The following is a 24,663-nucleotide window of genomic DNA, read 5'->3' as shown; positions in this document are numbered from 1 at the left end:
AAATCTCTTACTTCCCATCCACATGGATGAGCCAATCAGTTCTGGTCCTACAGTTGGACCCTTAATTCAAGGATAACACCTACACATGCTACAATGTCTAGGCCTCAATGATGATTTCAAAAATAGCATGGTATTCAAATAGGACCAGTCAGCATTAATTCTTGACTTTTTTTTTTTAACAGCATTTAGTGGAAAAGGTTCTCTCTTTCCTGCACTATTAAGGTGACAGTGAGGATGTCTAGGACTGATAATGCCTCACTTTAGCATGAGGTAAATTCAAAGAAAGCAGAAGCACCGTCCTAGACATTTACATTTTATAAATAGAGGCTCACTCTAGGCCTCTATTTATAAAATGTAATAATTTCCTAGTAATAGTTTGAATTTGATTTCTTTCACTTGTATCTCCAAGAATCAAGTTAATGTTCTTTCAGAATGAATGTATCTTGGCTGTAGGATGGGTCTTAAGTCATGTGAGAATAATACATATGAAAACATAATATTTCATTGAAATAGTGGTTATTAGTTCAATTTGTTCATTAGGCTTCAAAAGATAAGGGAATTCCCCTGCAACAGATGAACAGATTCTTATGCTTGAGCTATGTAATGAGTGGAAAGCATCATAGCTGTCAAGGGATTCTAATGCATCCATGTGGGACTGATAGGTGACTTTTCCGTGAAACAGCATTGAGGCATATTGGAGTTTGTCAGAACACTTCAGACTAGACCTTGTTAGGTTTTAATGTGTTTCCTAGAGTAATTACTACAGTTTCTATCACATTTGTCAAAACTCTACTGATTGAATGGACCATCAACACTTCTTATCCTTTACAGTACACTTGTATTTTATTTTATTTATTTTTTTATTGTTGGTTGTTCAAAACATTACATAGTTCTTGATATATCATATTTCACACTTTGATTCAAGTGGGTTATGAACTCCCATTTTTACCCCATATACAGATTGCAGAATCACATCAGTTACACTTCCATTGATTTACATATTGACATATTCAAGTCTGTTGTATTCTGCTGCCTTTCCTATCCTCTACTATTTTAATAAATTCTGTTCCTTGTAACATTTTTCTTGACTCTCAAAACCTGAACCATCTTTACATATCTCCTCCTTAAGGCGGTTTCCATGCCCAGCACCTCTTAGACTTGTTTTTCTATAATTGGTTGAATTGTCCCCTGTCAACCTTCTGCATCCCAAGTTCTAGCTCATTCTCAGACTACCCTTTCTTATGTTGCCGCTTTTGCAGTTTGAGTCATTTGTTTTCTGTTTTTAACAATCTGATTCCCTAACAAATTCTTAACATCAACTACATCCACTGGTTGTTTATTGTTGGGATTTAAAGATTGAGCAACAGTTCTGAGAGACTGATAAACAAATGATAATAAATTTCAGTACTGGAAGTTTTGTGCAATAAGGGTATTGCAACTCTCTGCAAAATACTGTGGAGGAGCAGAGGAACTGTGTCTAAAAAGAGGTGGCATGATTTGGGAAAGAGTTTATGTCCATCATGAGACCTAACCTGAAGTTTGATCATTGTTCACTTGAAAATTTTTTCTTTGCCTGCCGTATCTAGAGTTCCCATCTTCCAAAAGAAAATAGATTAAATATCATTTTTATAAATTTGCTAAACACTCTATAAATATACAATTCAAGAACATTATTGCTTTGTAGTTAAGTATATTGAAGATTCTAGTTAAACACTTGTCTTTAGGAAGTTATAGAAATCAGACAGTTTACATTATTATACTAGAACAACTGTTATGTAGGTTTGGTAGATCATTTATCAGGTTTGACTTCTAGAGCTCTATTTCAGAATATAAAAATAATCACTCAATCTCTTATTCATTAATTTTATGAAGGAATTAACTTAGAACTCAATTATATGATAGCATATGATTTTGTGATTAAACAGGTGTTAATGCTTGGACTGTGAGCTCAGTCTGTCAAAAAAGAAACTTCCTCCTACAATCAGAAATTAATGTGCTTGCATAGCAGCAGTAATTTGTTTATGGCCTTCTCATGCAAGGAAGACATCATTACAGGCTCCATCAACACCAGCACAACTTTGATAGAACTTTCAGCATAATTAGTTTTTAACATATTGAAGTTGATAAACAACTTTCCAAGTGTAATTATGTTCTATATATTTGCTCATTATGAATGCTGTGGAGGAAGAATGGGAACTCAAAGATGTTTTCAAGCAAGTTCTCCACTTCTATAAAAATATATGTTTGAGTATTTTCTTTCTCCCTTCTCCTCAGTGTGTGTAGGTATGGTATACAGGTGTGAGCATGCTTGAGTGTATACATGCTTTGGTAATTGTCTTTTTTTTTTTTTTACATTTTGAAGGAGAAGGAAATAGAAAAGAGGGAATAAATGTGGTTGAGGCAACAACCTTCAAGTCACTTTTTTGATAGGTGGAATAAGAAGGAAAAGAATGAATCACAATGTTTAACAGAAGTAGGAGAGAGTGAGATGTAGAACAATTATTTTGCAATCAGTTTTAAATATCTATGTGGAAGACTGAACAACATAAATTAACATGTAACAGGATAATTTCTAGTCATTTGTTTTATATTTTGATGGAAAAACAAAGCAAAGGAGTGATTGGAGTTGCTGATGATTCTGATATCAAGACTCCATCTGGCTAACAAATCTGAAGAAACTCAAAGGAGCCATCACATATGGTTTTAGCAGGAAAAGGTGGTTATCAAAAAGAATATGTTTTCACAATTCTGTTTGTTCTTCACTGTGTCTAAAATCACAGAATAAACATGAGGAGAGAGAGATGTGTGATTGACATGACATGATACATCAGCATAAAGGGTGACTTTGTATACATTTTGGGGAAGGTTATGACAAAGGTTTTGGCTAAAGTTGAAAAGGGGGCAAAAGGTCCATGAATATGTAACTTGATCAGATGGCTGATTTCATTTCAGTAGCTCTTGGTGCTGTGCAGATATTTGTGCTAAGTCTAAGGAGCATGACTTTTTGGGTTAGTCACAACCTTACTTTTGTTTGCTGTTCATCTCTGACCTCAGAGACTCAACTGCTTTCTTTTCATCTTTAGGGGATGAGATGTCACTATTCATTCAATTCCTTAGTTTTTCTCCCTACTAAGACATACTCTTCAGAGGTTTATTTTTACATGGATAGTTCCATTTATATGGCTATTTGTTTGAAGATATATGTTATTGGGTTTCTAGGATTGAAAGACTCATGAAAATTCAATGAAATTTCCCTAGATCCATCATGTATGCTACACTTGTCTGGACACTGACAAGTGTAAAATGGACCGACTTGTGACCTCTCTCCTTTAATATGTCATTTGTTTCCCCAAAAGTCAGAAATATGAATATAAGAGAAGGGAAAAACACAATATGGCTTGAAGCATTAGAAACCCATGGATAGTCACATCTGTAATAGTGCAGGCTTGGATAATGCCCTAGCAATGTCTTTGAAAGGGATTAATAGAGATGCTGTATTTTTAACTAAGTACTACAGCAATCGTGTGTGACATCTATTACATAAATTTAATTTTCATTTTGGGCTTTATTATTTGTCATTTTCTCTCATTAGCATGAGGACTTAAAATAGAAGCTGTGATATTTATAAATGTTTAACAGATCTCCCTTACAGCATATCCAAGACCATGTTTTAAATGAACAGCTCTTTGAATGGACCCATCAAAGTCCAGTGTTAAAATTAATCCGCCTGAGGCACTGCAAGGGCAGAGGGAAGTTGTTTTTGCTGATAAAACATGACAATGTCTTTCCTGGCATAAAAGGGACTCACATGGTAGCCATGCAGAGAAGAATATAACCGAATGGCTATATCTGCTGTGTTTTCACCTTGCAAAATTTTGAACTGCAAATGTTCTTGTCATCAAACTAGAGAATGTATCATTATGTAGCTAAGACCAGTTACAAAGTCACTTCCTAATAGGGATAATCATAGGCACAAATAGAAACTGTTCACAGTACTTTGGTACCCATTGAACATTCCTAGGGGATATTTGCCTAGGCTTATTTGATACCCAATGTTTTGCTATTCCTTTAAATGGGATCAAAGCACAAATGAAAATTTAGTTGACAAAAAGAAGAGCAAGGTCTTGTAAAGCTAATTTGAAATAGAATCCTGGGTAAATGATCAGATTTTTTTCATAGGCAAGTGATCATTTTATTCTCACCTGCCTAGAAGCCTGAGTGAATTAATTTAAAAATGTCTTTGTAAGCCTGGAATATTTTAAACGTATTCAATGTCAGGCATATATGGTTATTAACCTGAAGTCTCCTTAACCTCATTAATTCTCATGTACTTCACTTAATTTTAAATAATCAAGAGGCAGTTTTATTTCAAATAGTGGCCCTTTTAAGGAACCCCAGTGAAATATAAGACTAAAGGATTCACATGAAAACAACATTTTATTCAAATAATCACACATTTCAGAAATTGAACCAAGAGTGACAGGGATACTCACTACTCCTCTTATTAAAGCTGAGGTCTTTCAAATATATATTTTGATTCATAAGCCAATAGCCTCTACCGTCTATGATTTACAGGGCTGCCTGGACCAACCCAGACAAATAATTTACCATTACCATATATATAATTTATTGATGTCATTTTAATTTATAAGAACAAAGTGAGGTCCAATTTAAAGGTTTCTATCTGTTCATTTCTCCACAAATTTATCCTACAGTAATGGGTATTTTCCCCTTATCTCCTATCTGTCTTTCTCTAGATGGTTAAATTAGTTCAGAAAAAGTGTCTCTTGTTTAGAGTGAAAATGATGAACACCTGGAATGCATTATCCTAAAAGAGAAAAAAATGTTAAATATTTACATGTCATATAAAAAATTGTATCTGGCTAAATTAAACTCAGAATTAGCTTAACAATAATGTCAGACTTCCATACTAACATTTATTCAAATGATAAAATAAAAGTTTTCAATTTGTTTATAAGTGTAAAATGATTAATGTCAAGGACTTACATTTTTTTTTTTTGAGGTTGCTCAAAGATTTAAAGTGTATGCTCCATACTTCCCACAGTTCAGTTATAGGGCCGGGACGCTCTGGGAAATGAAGAAAGTGCAAAGACTCCTTGCTTCAACCCCCCATTCAAGATCCTATTCTTGCAATCAAGTCAGAAAGATTTATGACATGTTGCTCAGAGTAAAAGGAATGAATTTATTAAAGGCACAGGGAAGAGAGAAAGGGGACAATCTCAATGGAGAGAGTGGGTCCCCACGAAAGAAGAGGGGGTGCATCTCCTGCATTCCAATTTTATTGGGGATCCCAGAGAAGTTACCAGAGAGTCCTACCCAGGTCTGCCTCTTGCCTTTTGACTGACAGCAGGATGACATCAGACTTTCAAATCCCCACTACCATGAGCCCTCTAGGTCACTTTGACTCCTGCTGACCAGTTCTAATTGGATTGTTAACTATAAATCCTTACAGGGTTTATGGTTAGGAGGAATTATTCTTATCTTCATGAATTTGGGGATTTGATGTATGAAAAGGGTCATAAAAGTCTCCCCCTCCAGGATAACTTGGGTGCCTCTTATTGACAATATTTGGAGCCTGCATTTCTCCTGCAGATAACAAGTAGTTTGCTGAGGAATGTGATATTTAAGACAGACAGAGCTGCAGGTAACTTGCTTCTTGAAAAAGACAGCATGTGGAGGTCAGCACATCATAGCCCCATTTTATAGAATAATCCCCTTAACCTCATGTTCCATCATTCTCATCATCTGTCTGTCCCCTATTGGTTCTACCTCTACTTTTTTCTCCTCCCACAAAATGTTATTTTTAAAGCTTTCCACAAAATTTATGATTTTTAGTCTAAATTCAAAATGACACTTTAGTGCAACCTCTGCTAAATTCTGAAACAGATTTACAGAATCTAATTATTGTTTTTATTTCAATGCAGGCATTTATAAATCTTACCTTCAAAGGGGCTAAAAACTCTCATGAAAGTTAGTGTTATTTGACAACCCAATTGAAAACACACCAAGAATTACTGATATAGAAAGATTATATTAAGAAATTTTTATAAACACCTATTCTTTTGGAAAGGATATCTTAAACTGTAGATAATCAATGTCTGAAAGTTTATCCCTTCAATAAAAAGTACATTTTTAAGGGAGAACTTTTGTGAGAGAATAAAAGATAGTTAACATGATACAGTACTGAGATGCCTGGGGGTGCATCTCAACACTAGAGTGCTTGTGTTCTAGTGGTGAGGCCCTAGGTTTCATCTCCCAAATCACACATACAAAATAAAGAAAGAGGGGGAGGAAGGAAGGAAGGAAGGAAGGAAGGAAGGAAGGAAGATAGGAAGGAAGGAAGGAAGGAAGTGAGTGAGTGAGTTGGTGGTGAGTTTGTACTTTGGTTTCTACATTGATATCCCTGGTGATTTTTAGAGGTCATCTAATTTACCTGGAATAGTTTTCCTATAAAGAAACCAAGATAATACTCTCTGTATTCTCATTTGAAAAGAAAAATGTGATGATTCTATGTAAAGAGGTTCATAGATTTTTCTTTTCTTCTTCTTTTCTTAATAGTTACTATTAGTTAGTGCTTATTAAGAGCCAGGTACTGTTTAAGTGTTTTTTTTTTTTTTTTTTTTTTTTTTTTTTTTGTGTGTGTGTGTGTGTGTGTGTGTGTGTGTGTTAATTCCCATAGTCTTACAGTGAGGTAGGAATTAATATCTTATCTCTTTTACTGATGAAACAACTGATCCACAAAGATGAGAAATAACTTGCTTAATGTCTGTGAGCCACAGAGCCAATATCAAGACCCAGGAGTCAAACTGTATGCCAAAGGTTTTTACCACTATGCATACTCTTTTTTCTTAGTTTTTTTAAAATAATATAGCTAAGTTTTTGAGGTAGATATTTTATTAGGATTCTCTTTGAACCTCCACCATGAAGTTATAAAATAAATCTTAATGCTATTTTTTATTTTTTATATGAATAAATTGAAGAAAAGTAAGTTGAGAGTTTGTACAATGTCAGAAAGCAATACAAGACTGAGTTCAATGATTTGGCTCTAGAAAATGCTGTTCCTGTACTGCTATGTAAATTCCTTCCATTAATAAGTATATTGGGGTTTGGGGATATAGCTCAGTTTGTAGAGTGCTTGCCTTGCATGCATAAGGCACTACGTTGAATCCCTAGCACTGCCCCCCACCCCCAAATAAGTATATTAACTAGTGCCAGTGCTTCACTTTGGAGAAATTTGACTTTCAAAATATGTTGTATGTTACATAAGAATAAGGAATAAGGTTTATGTAATGGTAGCAATTTTAAATATGGAAGTAGCATGACTATATGAAATGACAGTGGAACTGGGAAAGGAGGTTAAACATACAGCTTGTCACTAATACCAACTGTATATAAACTGGTGGTTGTGATCTGCCCTTCCAGTCAACACACAAGTTACTTCAGCTGACAGTTGGTCAAAACTATTGTAAGACCTCAACCTGATTAGGGAAAAAAAAGGATGTTGCCTCATATGCCAAGGAAGGAGAGAGGACATGGGTGTTAGTGCCAGTGATTTCTGAAAATCTTTATCTTTAATGCAAGAGAAAAAGTACACAGCTATTGGATCACTGTGTGTATTTAATATATGTACCATTCAATGTACAGTACATATAGCAAAAGTACACAATATACTTATTATCAATTAAGAAATTCTTGTTAAATCTAACACTAAGCCTTTCAAGTTTGGAATTAATTTTTTCATATCTTAATGTGATTTTGAATACCACACTTCTACATGTAGCAATACAAATTGCAATTATTTGGTATTTACTGTGTTCCAGATACCCTGACTTAATTCATTTTATCTTCAGACTGATCCTATGATGCAAGCACTATTTATGATACTTTTTTGTTATATAAGCATATTATAAGCTAAGTAATTTATTTGGATAAACAAAACTGGAAAGAAAAGATAATTTTGGAAGTATGTCTTACAAACTTCAGTAAGACTAATTTTACTAACCTATTTTAAAGACTTGAAAAAAATTAACAATGCCAACCTAATAAGTGACAGAGAAGCTCCTGATTTGAATTTGTATCACATGTAACCTTCACAGATATCCTATAGGATGAATATATTAAACTGCATTCAACAAGTGAGAAATGCATGAGATGGCAAGACTATAAACCCAAGTGTGTGTTTGTTTATGCTTCTAAATATCAAGAAGGTGACTTATCATTACAAACATATTAAAAATAAATCCTAAAGGATGCCTTTGAACTAAGTGAATATGGGTATAATTATATAAGTTTATTATTTTTTTTCTTATTGTTTTCAACTAGATTTTTCACCTACAGCTTTTTACTATGTCACTTTAAATCATGTTTTATTATGTACTGATTTATCCTAATTTTGCTAGCTAAGATTAGTATAAGGACACAGAGAAATTCCACAAATATAGAACAAATTACACACAACTGAGCAGAGAAAACAATCATCATACAGAAAGACTTTTTCAAATTGCCTTGCCCCAGGAGGGATGACATATATACTGTAGAGAGTTAATGCTTAAGATGCTCTTTTGAGGTGTAAATTGACTCAAGTATTGATAAAGATTTTATGAAGTCAAGCTATAATTCATGAAATATTTTAAAGATGAGTAAAAAGCTAATAATGTTTAGTATAAAAAAATGTGTACTAGAAGGAATAAAAATGTCTTCTTCCATTATATTCACCTCAGTGTCAACTATTATGTTTAAAACAATGTTGAAAAGAATAAACTTCAGGGAATTCACATCATCATCAGCTATTTACATCTTCATGCACTTAAATATGCTACACTTATGTTTTTTTCCTTTTATTTCAATTGAAAAACCTGTGATACAGTCCAGTTCTTTTTATTCATACTGAACAAGAGATAAGAGAAATAAATGTGGGTCAATTCAGTCATTTTTTCTTAACTGCAAGAAAAAAAATAGACTAATCAGGTGTGTAAATGTGTGGGTATAAAACAGGCAAAATAAACTCACTTTCTTTAGAGGTTCTGTTTGGTTTGGTTTGGTTCTACGTGTTTTCTTCTGTTATTAGGCATCTCAAAAAGTGATCTGTGTACAAGGTCCTGAATGACCTGCTGCTGCATGTAGCTGAGGCATTGATTTCATATAAACAATTCATCAAAATATTTGTTATGAATCAGTTGTTTATTTTTGCAATCTTCTAAACTGGCTTTAAATGAGCCACTGCTTTAATTAAACAGGATCAATGTTTATGAGTTATTTTCATATCTTCTTTAGGTTAATATAAAAAATGCATACCCTCTTAATATTTGTCTTACTAATTAATTAGGATATTCTTGGTTATGGATTCTTGGATATTATTTTATTAAATGATTGGCAGGAACACGTTTGCCTTTGACTGCATATCATTTTGATCAATATTAAAATGTTTTATGTTTATTTTAAGCTTAATTCTCCAAATGGCATTATGCAGCATATGTAAATGTTTGTGCTGTCTATAAAAAATAAGAAAGCATTTATAATTTTATCTATTAGATTTGTGATATATCAGAATCAATTAATATTTTTTCTTTTCTACTATTTTCATCAGTGTTAATTTTTAATTTGTTGTGATCCTGAATATCCTGCAGTTTTTGACTTGCATGTGTCTTTTCCAAAATAACACTGGAATAATGTTGCTTGATGTCTCACCTTAGCATGGTTTCATGCCTATTAATCAGAATCAACTTAAAGAAGAACAAAATATTAGGGTAGTTAATTTTTTTAATTGAAAATTCTCCCTTAGGATTTTGGATTAGTATTAAGGAGTTTTAATTGGATTCAAAATATCTTGTTCTATTTAAATTAAATCTAGGGAAAAAAGTCTGTTGGATTTATTCTATTGGAGCATCAACCACATTGTGGTGTGAAATGGAAATAGACTTATTGTCTGTACTTCAAACTAGAATATTAACTGCAAGACTATAGGTTCACTGATGAATCTCTAGTGTTGAGAAGCATGACTAGCTTACCACAGATGCCCAGTATTTATACTTTTATGAAAAATATAAAAGTACAATTATGTTGAGGCGAAATATTTAAAATGAAGTATGATCATGAGATCTAAAGTTCGTCACAGATAGAATTTTTATATACATATATACAAGTGTATTTTGTACATAAAATGATGTATATAAAGTTCATTCATGTTAATGTTTCAGTTTAATATTTTCTGTTGAATTAGTTTCTTTCCTGAGAGTCTGAAAGGAGACAATTTAGAAAATAGTTTAACTTCAAGAGCACCATGTTTGTTATTTTGAATTAATTTGCTAAATGTGTGGGTAGAATTTTTGTTTTGATCTTATCTCAACCAATCCACAGTTGTATTCTGTTATGCCTATATATTTGTAAAAGAGACAAGGCTATCTGACACTCTTGAAAATGCTAGAAATGTAGCTAAATATATTGTTTGATACCACAAAAAAATGGGTTTAAAAATACTGCTTTAACAAAGAAAATTATTTACTTTGCAATATATGACAAATGTAACAAAATAAGACAAACCAACAATAAAAATCACTTTGGGCATACATTGAAAAACAATATTCAAGATGTCAAGAGCTCTGGTTTTGAAATTCAAAAACCACAGAAAACTTCCCAAACTAATTTGTGATATGTTCATTTTTAAAATCAGGGAATAGATTATGGATCCTTCATACTACCATGTATACTCCAGAAAAATCATTAGGGAACAGTTGATTTGGTTACAAGATTCTTTATTTTGTAAACTATACATAAACAGTAGAAAAGAAAATGCATTATACTTTAAATATTATGTAAGTTCAACATTAAAGTTTTTATTTAGTGTATAAATTAAATGGAAAGAATCCACCAATTTTGCTTTCAATGAATAGTATACCAGGAAAACAGTTAACCCACTGTTGAAATTAAAGATATCAATGTGTAATATTCAACAGGATTTTTCCTTTTTTTTATTATGGGCACAAAACCATTGGTTTGATATACTTAAAAGTGATGGTGTGCCAAAATGTCTACACAATTAATTAACATGCTAACTTAAATATAGCAATTAAAGTAATTTTTGTTACAGCTAAATCTTAAATGCCACTCCACACAATTATTATAAACCAGTCCACATGGTAATTATGTAACAATAGAAAAAAAGAAAGAAACATATTCCATTTTCTTCATTCCAGCAGCAGTACCTTTACTGGTATTAATTTGTTAATTAGGTGTGCTTAAATATTGCCTAATATCCTACATTGGTATGCATGCTAATCCTTTCTATTTCTATTTTTGCAAGGCACCATACAATACGTTCTCTAAGCTTCAGCACTATGAACAAAAATGGCAAAATTCTAAGAGTAAATGCAAATATTTATCTAAAATAGAACATAAAATTAGAATTAAGAATTTCAAATTTGACCTTGGGGGCAAATGAAAAACTTTTAGTGAAAATATGGTTAAAATGAATCTTTCCTTTTGTCTTCCTAAATTCTGTACCCTAAATTGCTGGTCAGAAAGACAGAAATCTAAAAGTCATGCTGCTTAAGAATATTAAAAATATATATATATGTGTAAGACTGCCATTCAGTTTAAAATAAAAATTAGAAAGGACAACTAAATTTCTAACATTCAAAAATCTGTGGTTTTCCATACTTGCCATTTTATAAAATATCCTATCATATCCAGAATAACTTCATAATTAAAAATGTCACTGTTAACATAAACACCTCAATAAGATTCTACAATGGTCACTTTGTTTTACCATGTGGTCTCTCTGTTACCCTGATGCTACTTTGGAAAGATCTGGATCATGCATAATTTTATAAAATCCTTGGGGATCAGATCACTATAAGTTGTAAATTTAAGCTGGGCTTTCAGAAAACAAAACACTCATCATGCCAAGCACTCATTCGTTGTTATTTTTTTATGGAACATTTGCAAAATTTGTTCTTATTCAGAATTTATTTTAGTAGCTCTCCATCACTTTCCTTTGTCTGGCTATACTGCATATATGTTCTCTTTTTCTCTAAGACATACAAAAACTCAAAGTAAATAATTCTTATTTAAACATAAATTTCTATGACTTTTCGTGCCATATTTGAAATAATTATACAAAATATATATGAGGTTTGAAATAATTTTGTTTTGGGGCAACAAGGTAATTCTCCATAGGCAATCACTTTGTCAATATTACAAATGTGGAATTTATTGACCTCAACTGCCATTAATCAAATGTATCCATCATGGTCATCGCCATCATCATCATCATCCCCTTCATCTTCGTCATCATCTTCAATTTCATCTTTATCAGTGATGATGCCATCTTCATCTTCTTCATCATCAGTCCAGTCATTAAAATCTCCACTTGCAAAATCTCCGGAGATCTCAAAATCTATAGCTAAAAATAAGTAAGCATTATATTTATTTTGACTGAGTATTGGGGTGATATATATATACAAGCAATAAAATACTAATGAAAAATAGGAAAATTAATAAATTTTTAATTTGCTCATCACTTTAATGAAGATGAGAAATAAATCAGTTATTTGATAAACTGTTACATGTTAAACTTTATCATTTTTTTTAAATTTGTGTGCTAATAGCAAAATTATTGTTGAGGTATGCTATGTAAGATTTCTAGTTCAGTAATTTTGATCTCAGTCCAGTTTTTATAGAAGTTCACATGACATATTGAATCTTAAAGTGCTTAAAATTTCTTCTATAAGTGTGGTTGCAGAATAATTGTTCCCCTCCCCCGAATATTTACTTCATGATCCCTAGAACCTACAGATAATAACTTAAATGGAAATGGAACTTTGCAAATGTGATTAGGTCCTTATAACTGAAAATGGGGAGATTTTCCCAGTTTATACATGAAGACCCCAACTGTCAGTTGGGTCCTTAAAATCAATAAACCTTTCCCAGATGGAGTCAGAAGGAGACATGACTACAGAAGAATGGACAAAGAGATGCAAAGTTAGTTTTAATTTGGAGGTAAGTCTCCATGAGATAAGGAATGTGTGTGACTTCTAGAAGGCAGGAAAGACAAGGAGATTGGTTTTCCTCAAGAGTCTCAAAAGGAGCACAACCCTGCTGATACTGTGATGTTCAGCTTAGTGAGACATACCCGATATCTACTCGTGACAGACAGATTGGCAAGATGACAAATTTCTGTAGATCGAGCCACTAAGTTGGTGGGAATTTGTTACTTTGACAAAAGAAATATTTATTAAATTATTTTTAAAAAATATTTTAGAAATAGCTAATAATTTTTCTGGAGGTAATAATGCTCATTTATATCTCCGTATGTATTCACTTTTCAACTTCTCAAATGCCAGTGTGTCTTCATTTTTACCTCTTCTGGATATTAATTCTTATAATTTTTTGGTATCTAATTATAACAAATCCAATTAATAAAATTCATTGTTTATGAATTGGTTGAAATCATCACACACTGAAATTTCCATCTTATATGAAGAAAATGTTTCTATTTTCCCATTTCCTGCATATTCTTAATCATAGCATGCTAAGAAATCTCACAAGTCCATGATTCCAAAATAATTTTTGTCCACTTTTAATTCATCTTCATATAATTTTCATTCACAACAAAAAAATGACATTTTATTCACCACTGGCAACACAGATAACTGAAGTAATTAGTAGTACTAACACTTTAACTTACACATTATGAAGAAATATTCTCTACATGTTAAAATTAAATAAGATAGCTATTGAGTAGTATGTCTCACTAAAATCTGATCATATTGGACAGAATAGAAAATCAACAACTACTAAAAATGTTACAGAATAAATTAATGTAGAAGAGGGATTTAAGGATTAAATGAGATTACTTTCATTGTTTACTCTTTATCTTTTCCTAAATAATCTATGTCAAATAGCAGTTAACCTGTCTGCATAGGACAGGTCTTCATTAAGTGCTTAGACAAATTAATGAGGATCTCAGTATTGACTACTGTGCTTGGTAATTATTAAAATAACCTTTCCCCTTACCACAGTCTGCAACGCCATTTATTCTGGATCCTATGACTTCATTTCCATATCTGTCCACACACCAGCACTGCCCAACACTGCCATGGCATTGTGTTGGCTTGTAGTAACCATCTTCATCACACAGAGGGATGTACTGTCCTGTGAAACATGCACATAGTCACCCACAAATGCACGTATGTGTTTTACTAATAAGCCTTAAGGCATACACAGGTGAAGTGCCACTGTATTCCAGGCTACATACTAGTGACAACTGTAGAAGAAAACAGGTATGTATTCTGCTGTCCTGGCACTGGCATTGCCATAGGAACTGATTAAAACTTATGGATTCATATCCTGTTTTAAGGAAACTACCATTTAAACATGTCTCATTTTTGCAAAGTGTAGTGTTTTCAGTGGTATAGTACAGCATTACTATGTGAAGCTATGCTCACATTCAATCTTTGGGAGCACTTATATGGTGTACAAGACCCTATATCATATCATCATTTCTATTTTCATTCTCCAAAGTTTTCATTCATATTTTTCAAGATCTTTTCATGGCACGTAGCTATTACCACTCAATTTAATGCTGTTTCACCTCTTTTACACACTGCCTTTTAATATCAACTGGAATCCCTTTTCTTCATTGTTTCATTTTAAGACTCAACTTAAATATGCCGTCAATATGAAGTCTTCTCCTAAACTGGAGGAGATGACATATCTTCCATCTCATGTGTGTGTGCATGTGTGTAGATTATCATTGGATACATTCAAAACTACATTTCCATATCCTCTGTTTGGAAATGTTTGGGTTCTCTTGACTTTCATTGTTGTATAAGCATCTCTTAAACTCAGTCTTATAGAACACAGTTTAGTGGCAATGGTCAGAAAGTGATATTTATTTCTATTTGTATAATATATAGCACAGTATATGGTATATTCCTAAAGTTAAATGTTTAGTTAGTAATTTATAAGTACAGTCATATTCCTCACTAAATACTTAAACATTAGAATGTGAGTTCTAGAAAATTAGAAACTTTTCTTTTTTTCCTGAACTTTTTTTTTTCCTATGATGGAAACATCATTTTTATTTTTTTAAAAAACCCTAAATATATGGTTAGAATATGAAAACCATTTATTCTTATACCATATTAGATCATAATTTTACCCCCTCCATAAGTTTTACAATTTTGATATGATAAATAGGTGGTTGATTTAAACTTATAAATTATAATTCATTTGAACTACTAATCTTTCAGTGAAGCAGATGGAGTATCTCCAATAAGGAAAACTTTGAAACATTTTCAATGGATCTAAAGCCACAAAAAATAAGAAAATCAAATTTCCAATATTTACTACTTTAAAACAGCATTTTTTGACATAACTCTTATGTATTTTATGCCAGTTCACTTTGAAAGTGAGAGAGAACACTAATAACAGAAATATGTTAGTTTATATATATATATAAATGTAGACACACACATATTTTAATTACAAAGATAGCTCATCAAAATGTAAAACAGACTAATTAGATCCAGAGTCATCATGAAGTTACATGCCACTAAGTAGACAAATGTATTAGCATACTTAAAAGACACACTGCCTGAGTTTTGTCCTGCTTTATATACCAAAATGCAAAATGCAAAAAAAAAAAAAAAACGTGACAAAACTGGTGTAATCCAAGTAAAATCTGACCCTTATACTTGCCAGGATTATAGAAATATTAATTTCTTAGATTTTTACAAATGTGCTCTGATTGTTTGGTGCATGCAAGAAGTTATCTTTAGGAAAAGTTGGGTAAAGGATTTCTGGAAACTATGTACTAATTTTGTAAATTTTTAAGAATTTAGCATTATTCTAAGAAGACTTTATTTAAAATGTTTAAGCTTAAAGAAACATACAATAATAAAAGTTAATGGTTTGATGGTGTCTTGATTACCAAACATTCAAATAGTTCGGGGCTCGTGGTAAAATTTGCAATTATCTATTTATATGTCAGTCTATCTATGTACCTACCTGTTTACCTATCCATTCATCCACACATATATTCCATTGCTAAAAGTAACATAGCCAAAAATACTCATGAAAACACTAAAGAATACAGTCAAACTTCTCTGAGGCACTCAGCATTTTCACCCCATCTTTAAAATATTTGCTTTATATATTCTCTCTGTGTGTATATCTATATTTATCTATCTGTATACCCATCAATTCTTACATTATTAACCACAGAATTAGAAGTTTCTGCTGACGTTTTAACTTTATTATTGTTTAAATCTCTTTTTACTTAATAAATTTCAAAATGAACATTATATTAGGGTAATAAAACAGACATAATATCTTTCAATAGGTGAGGTAATAAAAGTAAGTTTAATGGCTTTCAAAAAGTTCATAAATTTTGTTGCTGAAATTTAGTGCAGTCTATCTTTGTTGGATTAATATTGATTTCATGTTGCTGTTTCCCTGGGGTTATTTATGTAAGCAATAAAGCCTTCAGAAGAATGAGCTATGACTCACCTAGGAGTTTCTTTATCCCTTGTCGCTTCTGAATATTGCTGAGCTCCGTCTGGCAAGGTGGGTCTGTAATGACATTAAAAATGTCACCTTTAGGATTTTAGTCAAACAGAGAATGGGTAACTTCTTTGATATCAATCTTCACTTAGTCTTTACATGCTTTTAGAAGACACATTACATATTGGTTGTGTTATATTCCTTACTTATACAGATAAACGTTCATATAGATTGTGTGTCCGGGATGAGAGTTATCCCTCTCCCATCATCTTGTTTTTTCTTAGAATGACTGAATTGGATGAAAAAAGAAAACAGCAAAATAATTATATGATGAAAATATTTCCCATCATGTACTATTAAAGCATCAACTGACTTGGCAATGAAATTCTAACCAATTGATGAAATTTCCCTCATTTAAAAGAGTTGCTAAGATATAGAGAAATAATTTAGCATTATGATCTATGGAAAAGTTGATACTTCTTTTAAAATGTGTCAGAGAAACTCATAAATTCTAATATTGAATAATGTTGATAATGTACCATGGTCTTTCTATTGTCACCCAGATGCTCCAAATATATGTGAAATTTAGAAGGAGGACACAATACACCATAATCTCTGATAAGCCATGATTTTAAAAATAAACAAAACATTTAAATAAATTTGGAATTCCTCATTTGTCCATTTTTCAAACTCAATCATTTCAAAGAGGATATTTGTAGAGAAATAGAAAATTCAAAATAGTCACAACATAATGTATAATGTGTATAATAATCACACATACACACACACTCACAGATATGTGCCACTGAAGCCTGCCTAGATTTTTAGGAGTGTTTAATGACCTAGAGAACATATATGCAGTAAAGTTGACATGTGTTTATGTATGCATTCAATTAAAATTTTAACACAGTAAATCCATTTTTTAAACTTTGCTTTAAAATGGTTTACAAACAGTTAAGCTACCCTACTCAGATAATCCTGATTAGCAATTTAAGAATAATCATCTGATCTCTACTTATAAAACTATCACTAAATATTAAAAAGTAATTTAGATAGGGAAATCCCTATAAATGTTTTCATATTTCTACATGGACATAATTTAAAGTAGCTTGTTCATTCTCTTAGCTTTCAAAAATCTTAAAAAGCATTGCAAGAACAGGTGTATCACATTAAACTTTTTTCAAGGTTTTTAAATTAGCATCAGAATTATACATAGCATTATCTTCTAAGTTTTCCAAAACTTCATTGTGATGTGAACTTTAGATCTATTTCTCTGTATTCACTTGGTATAAATTGCTAATTCCTTTGATTCTGTAACATGTTTCCAAATTTACATTTGGTTTGCATTCCTAATAAAGAAGGGTATATAAGGAACTAGCAGCATTTCAATTTTTCATCTTGCTTAATTTTTACCAGAGTATTGAAGCACTTTCTTTGCTAGTGAATTTTTGAAAGGCTGAACTATTTTGTAAAGGTTGAAAGACTTAGTCATTTCAAAATAAAAATGAGTAAAAATAACTTTATGGTAAATGCTGTGGTTCATTCAGCTCATTTAATATGATCACAAAATAGAACATTAAAACTCCACAGTATAGTGATAAAAAACCCATTTATTTTACACCATGGGCAAAGCAGATAGCAAATTAATTTTAATGATTACTTTTAATATCTATGTTCTCATATCTCTGTGTGCTTCTTGGTGGTTCATAATGGAAACTATAATGAAGTACATTAATATAAAATATTAATTACCATTTTTCATCTCACTTAGCATGTTTGCATTTTTAGCAGAGTTACTTTGCTCAACATGCTGCTTATGGTTCTTTTTATAAACACACAAATTAGAAAAAATCTAGTGAAATGAATAAGGCATAGAGTATGGTTATTTCTTTCATCATGAAAGATTACATAAAATTTGAAATGGAGGTCTATTATTTGCATGTACAGGTGACTCATCTTTTACCTTGCTGTCTCTGGAAGCAGTAGCACCATTCATTGTTTGATATCAAACTGTCCTTGTATGTGTCACAAGAATTGAAAAATGCCTTGGTGCACTGTTCGTTCTTATCAAGGTAAATGCTCCCCAGCTCTGACTGGTCCAGCAGTAGGTCATAGTTTGTATCGAGTCTATTAAACATCCAGCCAAGTGAATCCTTGCAAATGGGCAAAATACTGGTATCAAATCCTAAATGCAAAGAAAGAACATGGTTAGCTAAATATGGAAGATCTCATCACCCAAAAGAAAAAAAACACATCAACAAAACAGGTAATTAGTGCATGGTACCTACTGGATAGTCAGAGAGGTAGGGCTTTACATTTCATCTCAGGAAATTTGTTTCACAGTAAAGTGCAGAGAGTAACATGAGGAGAATTGTGAGAATTAATTAACCAGAAAGCATCTGGTACTAATTAATCATTCATTCAATGGCAGTTAGTACTGTAATTAAACATTATTTACATTTTACTGTTCAAGCTTTTTCTGAATAAAGTTTATTGTGATATATGTTTTAATCTGTATATTTATGTATGTATATATATATATATGAATAACACTATTATTATAAAGAATTGAAATTTATTTCAATTAAAAGAAATAAAAATACTATTTTCACTCAAACATCATAAACACAAAATGATTAAAACTTTAACAATTCCCTGTATCTTGCTAGAATTATGGTGATTGTGGTACTTCAGTTAAAACTGTTGACCAAAGAATAGCCATCATGCAGTATTACACAATCACTGTTTTCTGCGTCCCTCAAGAGGCAATTAGTACAATTAATTACAAATGTGTTACAGCGGGGGTGGGGGGGAGGTGGGTGCACTGCCCCCTGGGGAGTAGGGAATGAGCATAGAAAAATGACAGAAATTTCAGCAATGTGGTAACAAAGATGGGTTAGCCTGGATAAGCCAGAGGTCTAAGGTGTCTATCCTAAATAGCATCAGATATAATATCAGTATTTTGAGCCCTTAAAAAAAAACAGATTCTAAAAATAAAAGTACAGGTGCCTCCCAAAGGAGATGGGATGAGAGCCCTTGCTGACCCTAAACGGACAGCAGATGTCACGTAAGCTATTAAAACCAATCACATTGAATTTTTAAGGAATGTCTGAAGACTGAGTGTGAGTTAGCACGATAGGAACTCAACTCTGCAAGCCACAAAAAGAAGAGGGATTCATTCCATTTGACTGACACTATTCCACAGACCTCAGCAAACGTTTTCAAAGTAGACAGAGCAGGAAAAGAGACCCAAGGAAGTCACCTGAGAAGAAGCATTTGCTGGAGGAAAGGTGTGGAGGCTCACCTACATCCATCATCCCTGTGTCCCTCATGGAACAAAGACTTAAATTCCAGAGGAGAGTCAAATATTGGCTAACTCTAAAAATATGGATAAGGATCTTCAGCACCCTGGGAAAATGTTGTTCCTGGGAAAGATTCAGGAGAATTTCCTTAGTTTAGACCATTAAAGAATTCTATCATTAGCAGAGGGGTAAGACCTCTGTGGAAGGAAGAGAAATAGGAGGAGGAGAAGTTAAGAGAACATACAAGAGCTATGGATCATCATAGAAGAGTGTGATAAAGATGCAATTAAATACCAGTGGGAGAAGGGAAGGGGAAAATGATGTAGAAAAAAATAGTACAAAACATGGGAGAGGGCTGGGCTCACCAGTAGAGCGCTTGCCTAGCATGTGCGAGGCCCTGGGTTTGATCCTCAGCACCACTTAAAAATAAAATAAAGATATTGTTCATGTACAACTAAAAAATAAAATATTTTAAAAATTGGAGAAATTAAAGTTGTAAATCCTTGTATTATAGATAAAAAAACAAAAAACATGATTTGAATGTTGTGAGGGACACATTAAATTTATATGTTGTAAATCATAGGGAAACCATCAAAAACATTTAAAAAGTCATAAAAATAACAAACTAAAATTCAGACCAAATGAAGTCATGAAAATAGTTAATTGATCTAAGATAAGGCATTGTAAGAGGAGAATAATTGTAAAAAAAGAGTTAAAAAATAGTAAAGAACTGAACAAAATATAGATTGCAATTAAACCATGTGGATAACTAACCAAATGTAAGTGATTTAAACATATTAATTAAAAGTCAAGGAATATCAGCTTGGATAAAAATACAAGAAGACTTAGGTATGTTTTCCTCAAGGCAAATAAAAAGACATACTATATTGAAATTAAAAGCTGTAAAAAAATGCATCATGAAGCACTAATGAAAAGAAAGCCAGACTGAACATATTAATAATAAATCTGAATATGGACTAAGGAATGTTACCATTACAAAAAGAAACATCACATGGTAACAGAGTTCAATCAAAAGACGTAATTATTCTGAATGTGTCATATATGTAAAATGAACACCAAAAATGCCTGAGGAAAAAAATACAATAGGCCTAAATGGAGGAATGGACAAACCCCAATTATAAATGGAGATTGCAACAATCTTTTATGACCAATAAATAGAACAAATGATCCTAACACATTAGGGTTATAGAAGATCTGAACAACATGATAAGTTATGAGAAATCTTTACATAATTTACATTGAATGAATAGTCAAACAAATAATAACAGAATACAAGTTCTTTTCAGGTTCACGTGAGACACATTCTGATCATATCATACATCTTACCCAACTCAGGAGAATTGAAATCACACAAAATATTAAATGGAAACATAACAAAATGACAATAAAAATCAACAATGGAAATAAAAAAATATGTAGAAAGTAAAAAGAAAATCCAGACCCAAATAAGCTTGAATTAAATAATTGCAAAGATGGTATTTTAATTCGGTAGCAGAACAAAATTTGATGCATGAATCTGATCTCATAGTAATATATTCTAAACACAGAAAAGGATTCAAATGCAATAATGTATGTACGTTGGAAAGATACAAAGTACAGTATTTTTTGAGAAAGGCTTTATTAAGCAATACTAAAGAAGGTACTTTAAAGTAAAAATAGAAAAGATGCAATCAGAAAATATTTGCAATACAATGTGCTGTTACAAGATTAAAATAGTAATAATAATCGGGCTCTCACATTCTGAATATAGTATTATTTCATTATGCTAAAATATGTCTACATTAAAAGTATGTTTATTGAGTATATATGTTTGTATGAAAATGAGGTAGATGAGAAAACCATGTACCTCCAGCTGCTAACAATTTTTACCTTCTGATGGAGGCATCAGATAGACTTAGTAAACAGATGCTAATACTCTTCACATATTTTCCCTATTAGTTTTTAAAAATAAACACATTAAGTGTATAATTGAAACATATTACAAAAACAGAATGTGGAAAAATATAATGTTACACAAATTACTCCTCCTGTGATATGTTGAAAATAACGTTCATTAATATGTCAGAAGAACATCATAAAATTTATTGCCCTTTTATTGATTAGCACACAGTTCAAGGATAGCTGTGGGGGGTAGGTTCATTTGTACATTAAAGAATCAAAGATAATTATGGTTTTTGAGTTACTTTATTTGCCTTTATTTATAGGTTTCCCCTTGATTTTAGCTATCACCTCTTGATGCTTCCAAGACACCCATTATCTAAACATTCAGGGAGTCTCTGAACTGCTCATGATAGCACTGGTGAAAATTTGACAAGAAAAACTCTTATATTTTAGCAAACTGTATATACATGAAATAAAAGAATGTAATGTAAAATTGTGTTTCATTTTTTCTACATAGATACCTTTTCTTAGCTTATTCACTATGGTATTTTTGGGAGCTGGTATTGTTTTACTTTATAGTAGGTTCTGAATCATGTTTAAAAACATTCTGAATATCCTAGATGATCATATTTTGAAAGTCAGGTACTCATTTTATTGAAAACAATATAATAAATTTGACAATCTTTCATTCACACAGTGAGAATCAATCTACTTAAATTTCCTAAAATTTCTCTAATACTAACGGCAATTTCTATAATTTGAAATAATATGCTTTCTAATTCTAAAATTTCCAATACTAGTTGTAATTTTCAGTGTTTGGAATAATATAGTTCCTAAGGACTAGAAGTTAATCAAAGTTTGGTTCCTGGAAGATCCAGTTCAATAATTTCCTAGTACACTTTATTGTAATATGTCATTCACTTTGTGTCTTTTTTTATAATCATACTTTTAGTAAAATAGAAGTACATAATTCAATTTAATATGAAATATGTTATTTTGATAAAATTAAAACATCCATAGGTTAAGACAATACCTTCTTAATACTAAAGTATATAATTAAATTTTAGTATACAGAGTTCCAGTTTCTACCTAATAAAAGAAGAAAATGCCAGATGTCTCAATAATTAGAACCACCAAAACAAGCAATGATCTGTATCTTTCAATTTACTGCTTAAAATAAGTAAAGAAAATTTATCTTTGAACTTTTTAAACCTTTGTTTTCAAAAGCTGAAGTTATCTGCTCTACCTAGAAGGCTCCTAATTGCATTAAAATGGGGCATTATTTTTAAGCCATCTGATTCCAAATTCAATCTTCCTCTCAATGTGAAGACAGCATGACATAAAGAGAGCAATATCTTAGTAAGAAATTAGAATGTGTTCATTTTCCCTAGGGGTTTAAGTAATTCCATCATTTTCTCTGACTGAGAACATTTGGTGCGTAAGAAAGCAATGATATAACATTATCATAATCTGAGTCAGACTGTTAATCTGAGGATTTTTGCATATGATGCTGATGTCCTGAAGCTTTCCAAATTGAAAAAGAAAAATAAATACAATAACACTTTGAAAAAAAGTAGATATTCTCCATTGCAACCATATTCTTAAAAACACTGGGTGTTGTATTTCTCCTATTTGACTTCTGAAGATTTAAGCAAGAGAAGCAAATCAAAGTATATAAATTATAATAGCTGTAAAATACACTTATTCAACAAAACCTCAAACAAGTATTTTCAAGGTAATGATAAATAGAATCAGGATTGCACAGCTCCATTTCTTCTTATCCAAAAACCCATTTTAAGGTTTTATTATCTGAGTGGTTTTCTATGGTCATTCATTTGTTTTTCAGTTCACTTCAAAGTCCATCTCAACAAAATATCTGATATCTTTTATAAACCAAATGGACTTAAATTATAAATACGATTTGTAAACTTTATCAGCTGGCTTAATTTATTTAAAAGCTATGACATCATCATCCTCTTTTGGAAAACCATTTAACTAGGAAATATTTACACTAAGATTCAAATAAAAAGCAATTTGGGGGGCAATGGCATGGGTAATTCTTTATGTAAAGTCTGTGAGAAAATCTGGTTCACTGCTAGGCACAGTGGCCCTCTTACGGAAACCCAGCAGCTCAGGGCTGAGGCAGGAGGATCCTGACTTAAAATCCTTCCTCAGCAACTTAGTGAAGTCCTAAGCAACTCAGCAAGACTCTGTCTCAAAATAAGAAAAATAAGAAATGCTGGAGATGTGACTCAGGGGGTAAATGCCTCAGTCTCTAGTACCAAAACAATAAACTGAATAAATAAACAAAATAAAACATAGTTTACTAAAATCTCATATTAGTGCCACTTTGTGTTTGAGAGCTAGGAATAACTACTAAAACAACTATTAGAAAATAATATATCATTTTTTACCATAATATACTTTTTTTTGTCAGAGCAATGTGATGTTTAAATAATGTAAAATGTGTAGCAATTCTGCTTTGATGACCAGTGTATGAGGTTAGCAAGTCCCTTCTAAAAAGGCAGTATACCCCTGGACATGGTGGTGCACGCATGTAATCCCAGAGGCTGAGGAAGGAGGATCATGAGTTCAAAGCCAGCCTCAGCAAAAGCTAGGTGCTAAGCAACTCAGTGAGACCCTGTCTCTAAATAAAATACAAAATAGGGCTGGAGACATGGCTTGGTGGTTGAGTGCTCCTGAGTTCAATCTCTAGTACCCTGCTCCCCCCAAAAATAAATAAATTAAAGGGCAGGATTCCCTAAAAGTGGAGTATGAAACCAAATGTTTTAAAAATGGACAGATTTCAGGAAACAATTGAAATTACGAGAGAAATTTGGACTAATCCATTTTAGCAATCTGGTGTAAGAGTAGAAAAAATTAAGTTAGAGAGTATATCAACTGTTCTGCATATGGTTTCCTATTCCACTTTCAG

At 32.0% G+C, this 24,663-nt stretch overlaps 1 protein-coding gene across 5 annotated transcripts in view; it reads right to left on the bottom strand.

The window, feature by feature from the left end:
- Positions 1-12,251: 12,251 nt before the first annotated feature.
- Spock3 (SPARC (osteonectin), cwcv and kazal like domains proteoglycan 3) overlaps positions 12,252-24,663 on the bottom strand; it is a 412,435-nt gene continuing 400,023 nt past the window's right edge. For all 5 annotated transcript variants that reach the window (XM_077792628.1, XM_077792629.1, XM_077792627.1 and 2 more), the window contains 4 exons: positions 18,488-18,709; positions 16,531-16,593; positions 14,035-14,172; positions 12,252-12,421 (listed from right to left, as the gene is read on the bottom strand). In XM_077792628.1, the coding sequence (XP_077648754.1) occupies positions 12,252-12,421; positions 14,035-14,172; positions 16,531-16,593; positions 18,488-18,709 (593 nt within the window). The remainder of the gene's footprint in view (positions 12,422-14,034; positions 14,173-16,530; positions 16,594-18,487; positions 18,710-24,663) is intronic.

The sequence above is a fragment of the Urocitellus parryii genome, chromosome 14 (genome assembly GCF_045843805.1).
Source record: "Urocitellus parryii isolate mUroPar1 chromosome 14, mUroPar1.hap1, whole genome shotgun sequence".
In the NCBI taxonomy this organism is placed as follows: Eukaryota; Metazoa; Chordata; class Mammalia; order Rodentia; family Sciuridae; genus Urocitellus; species Urocitellus parryii.
This window is presented reverse-complemented; position numbering and strand designations above follow the sequence as displayed.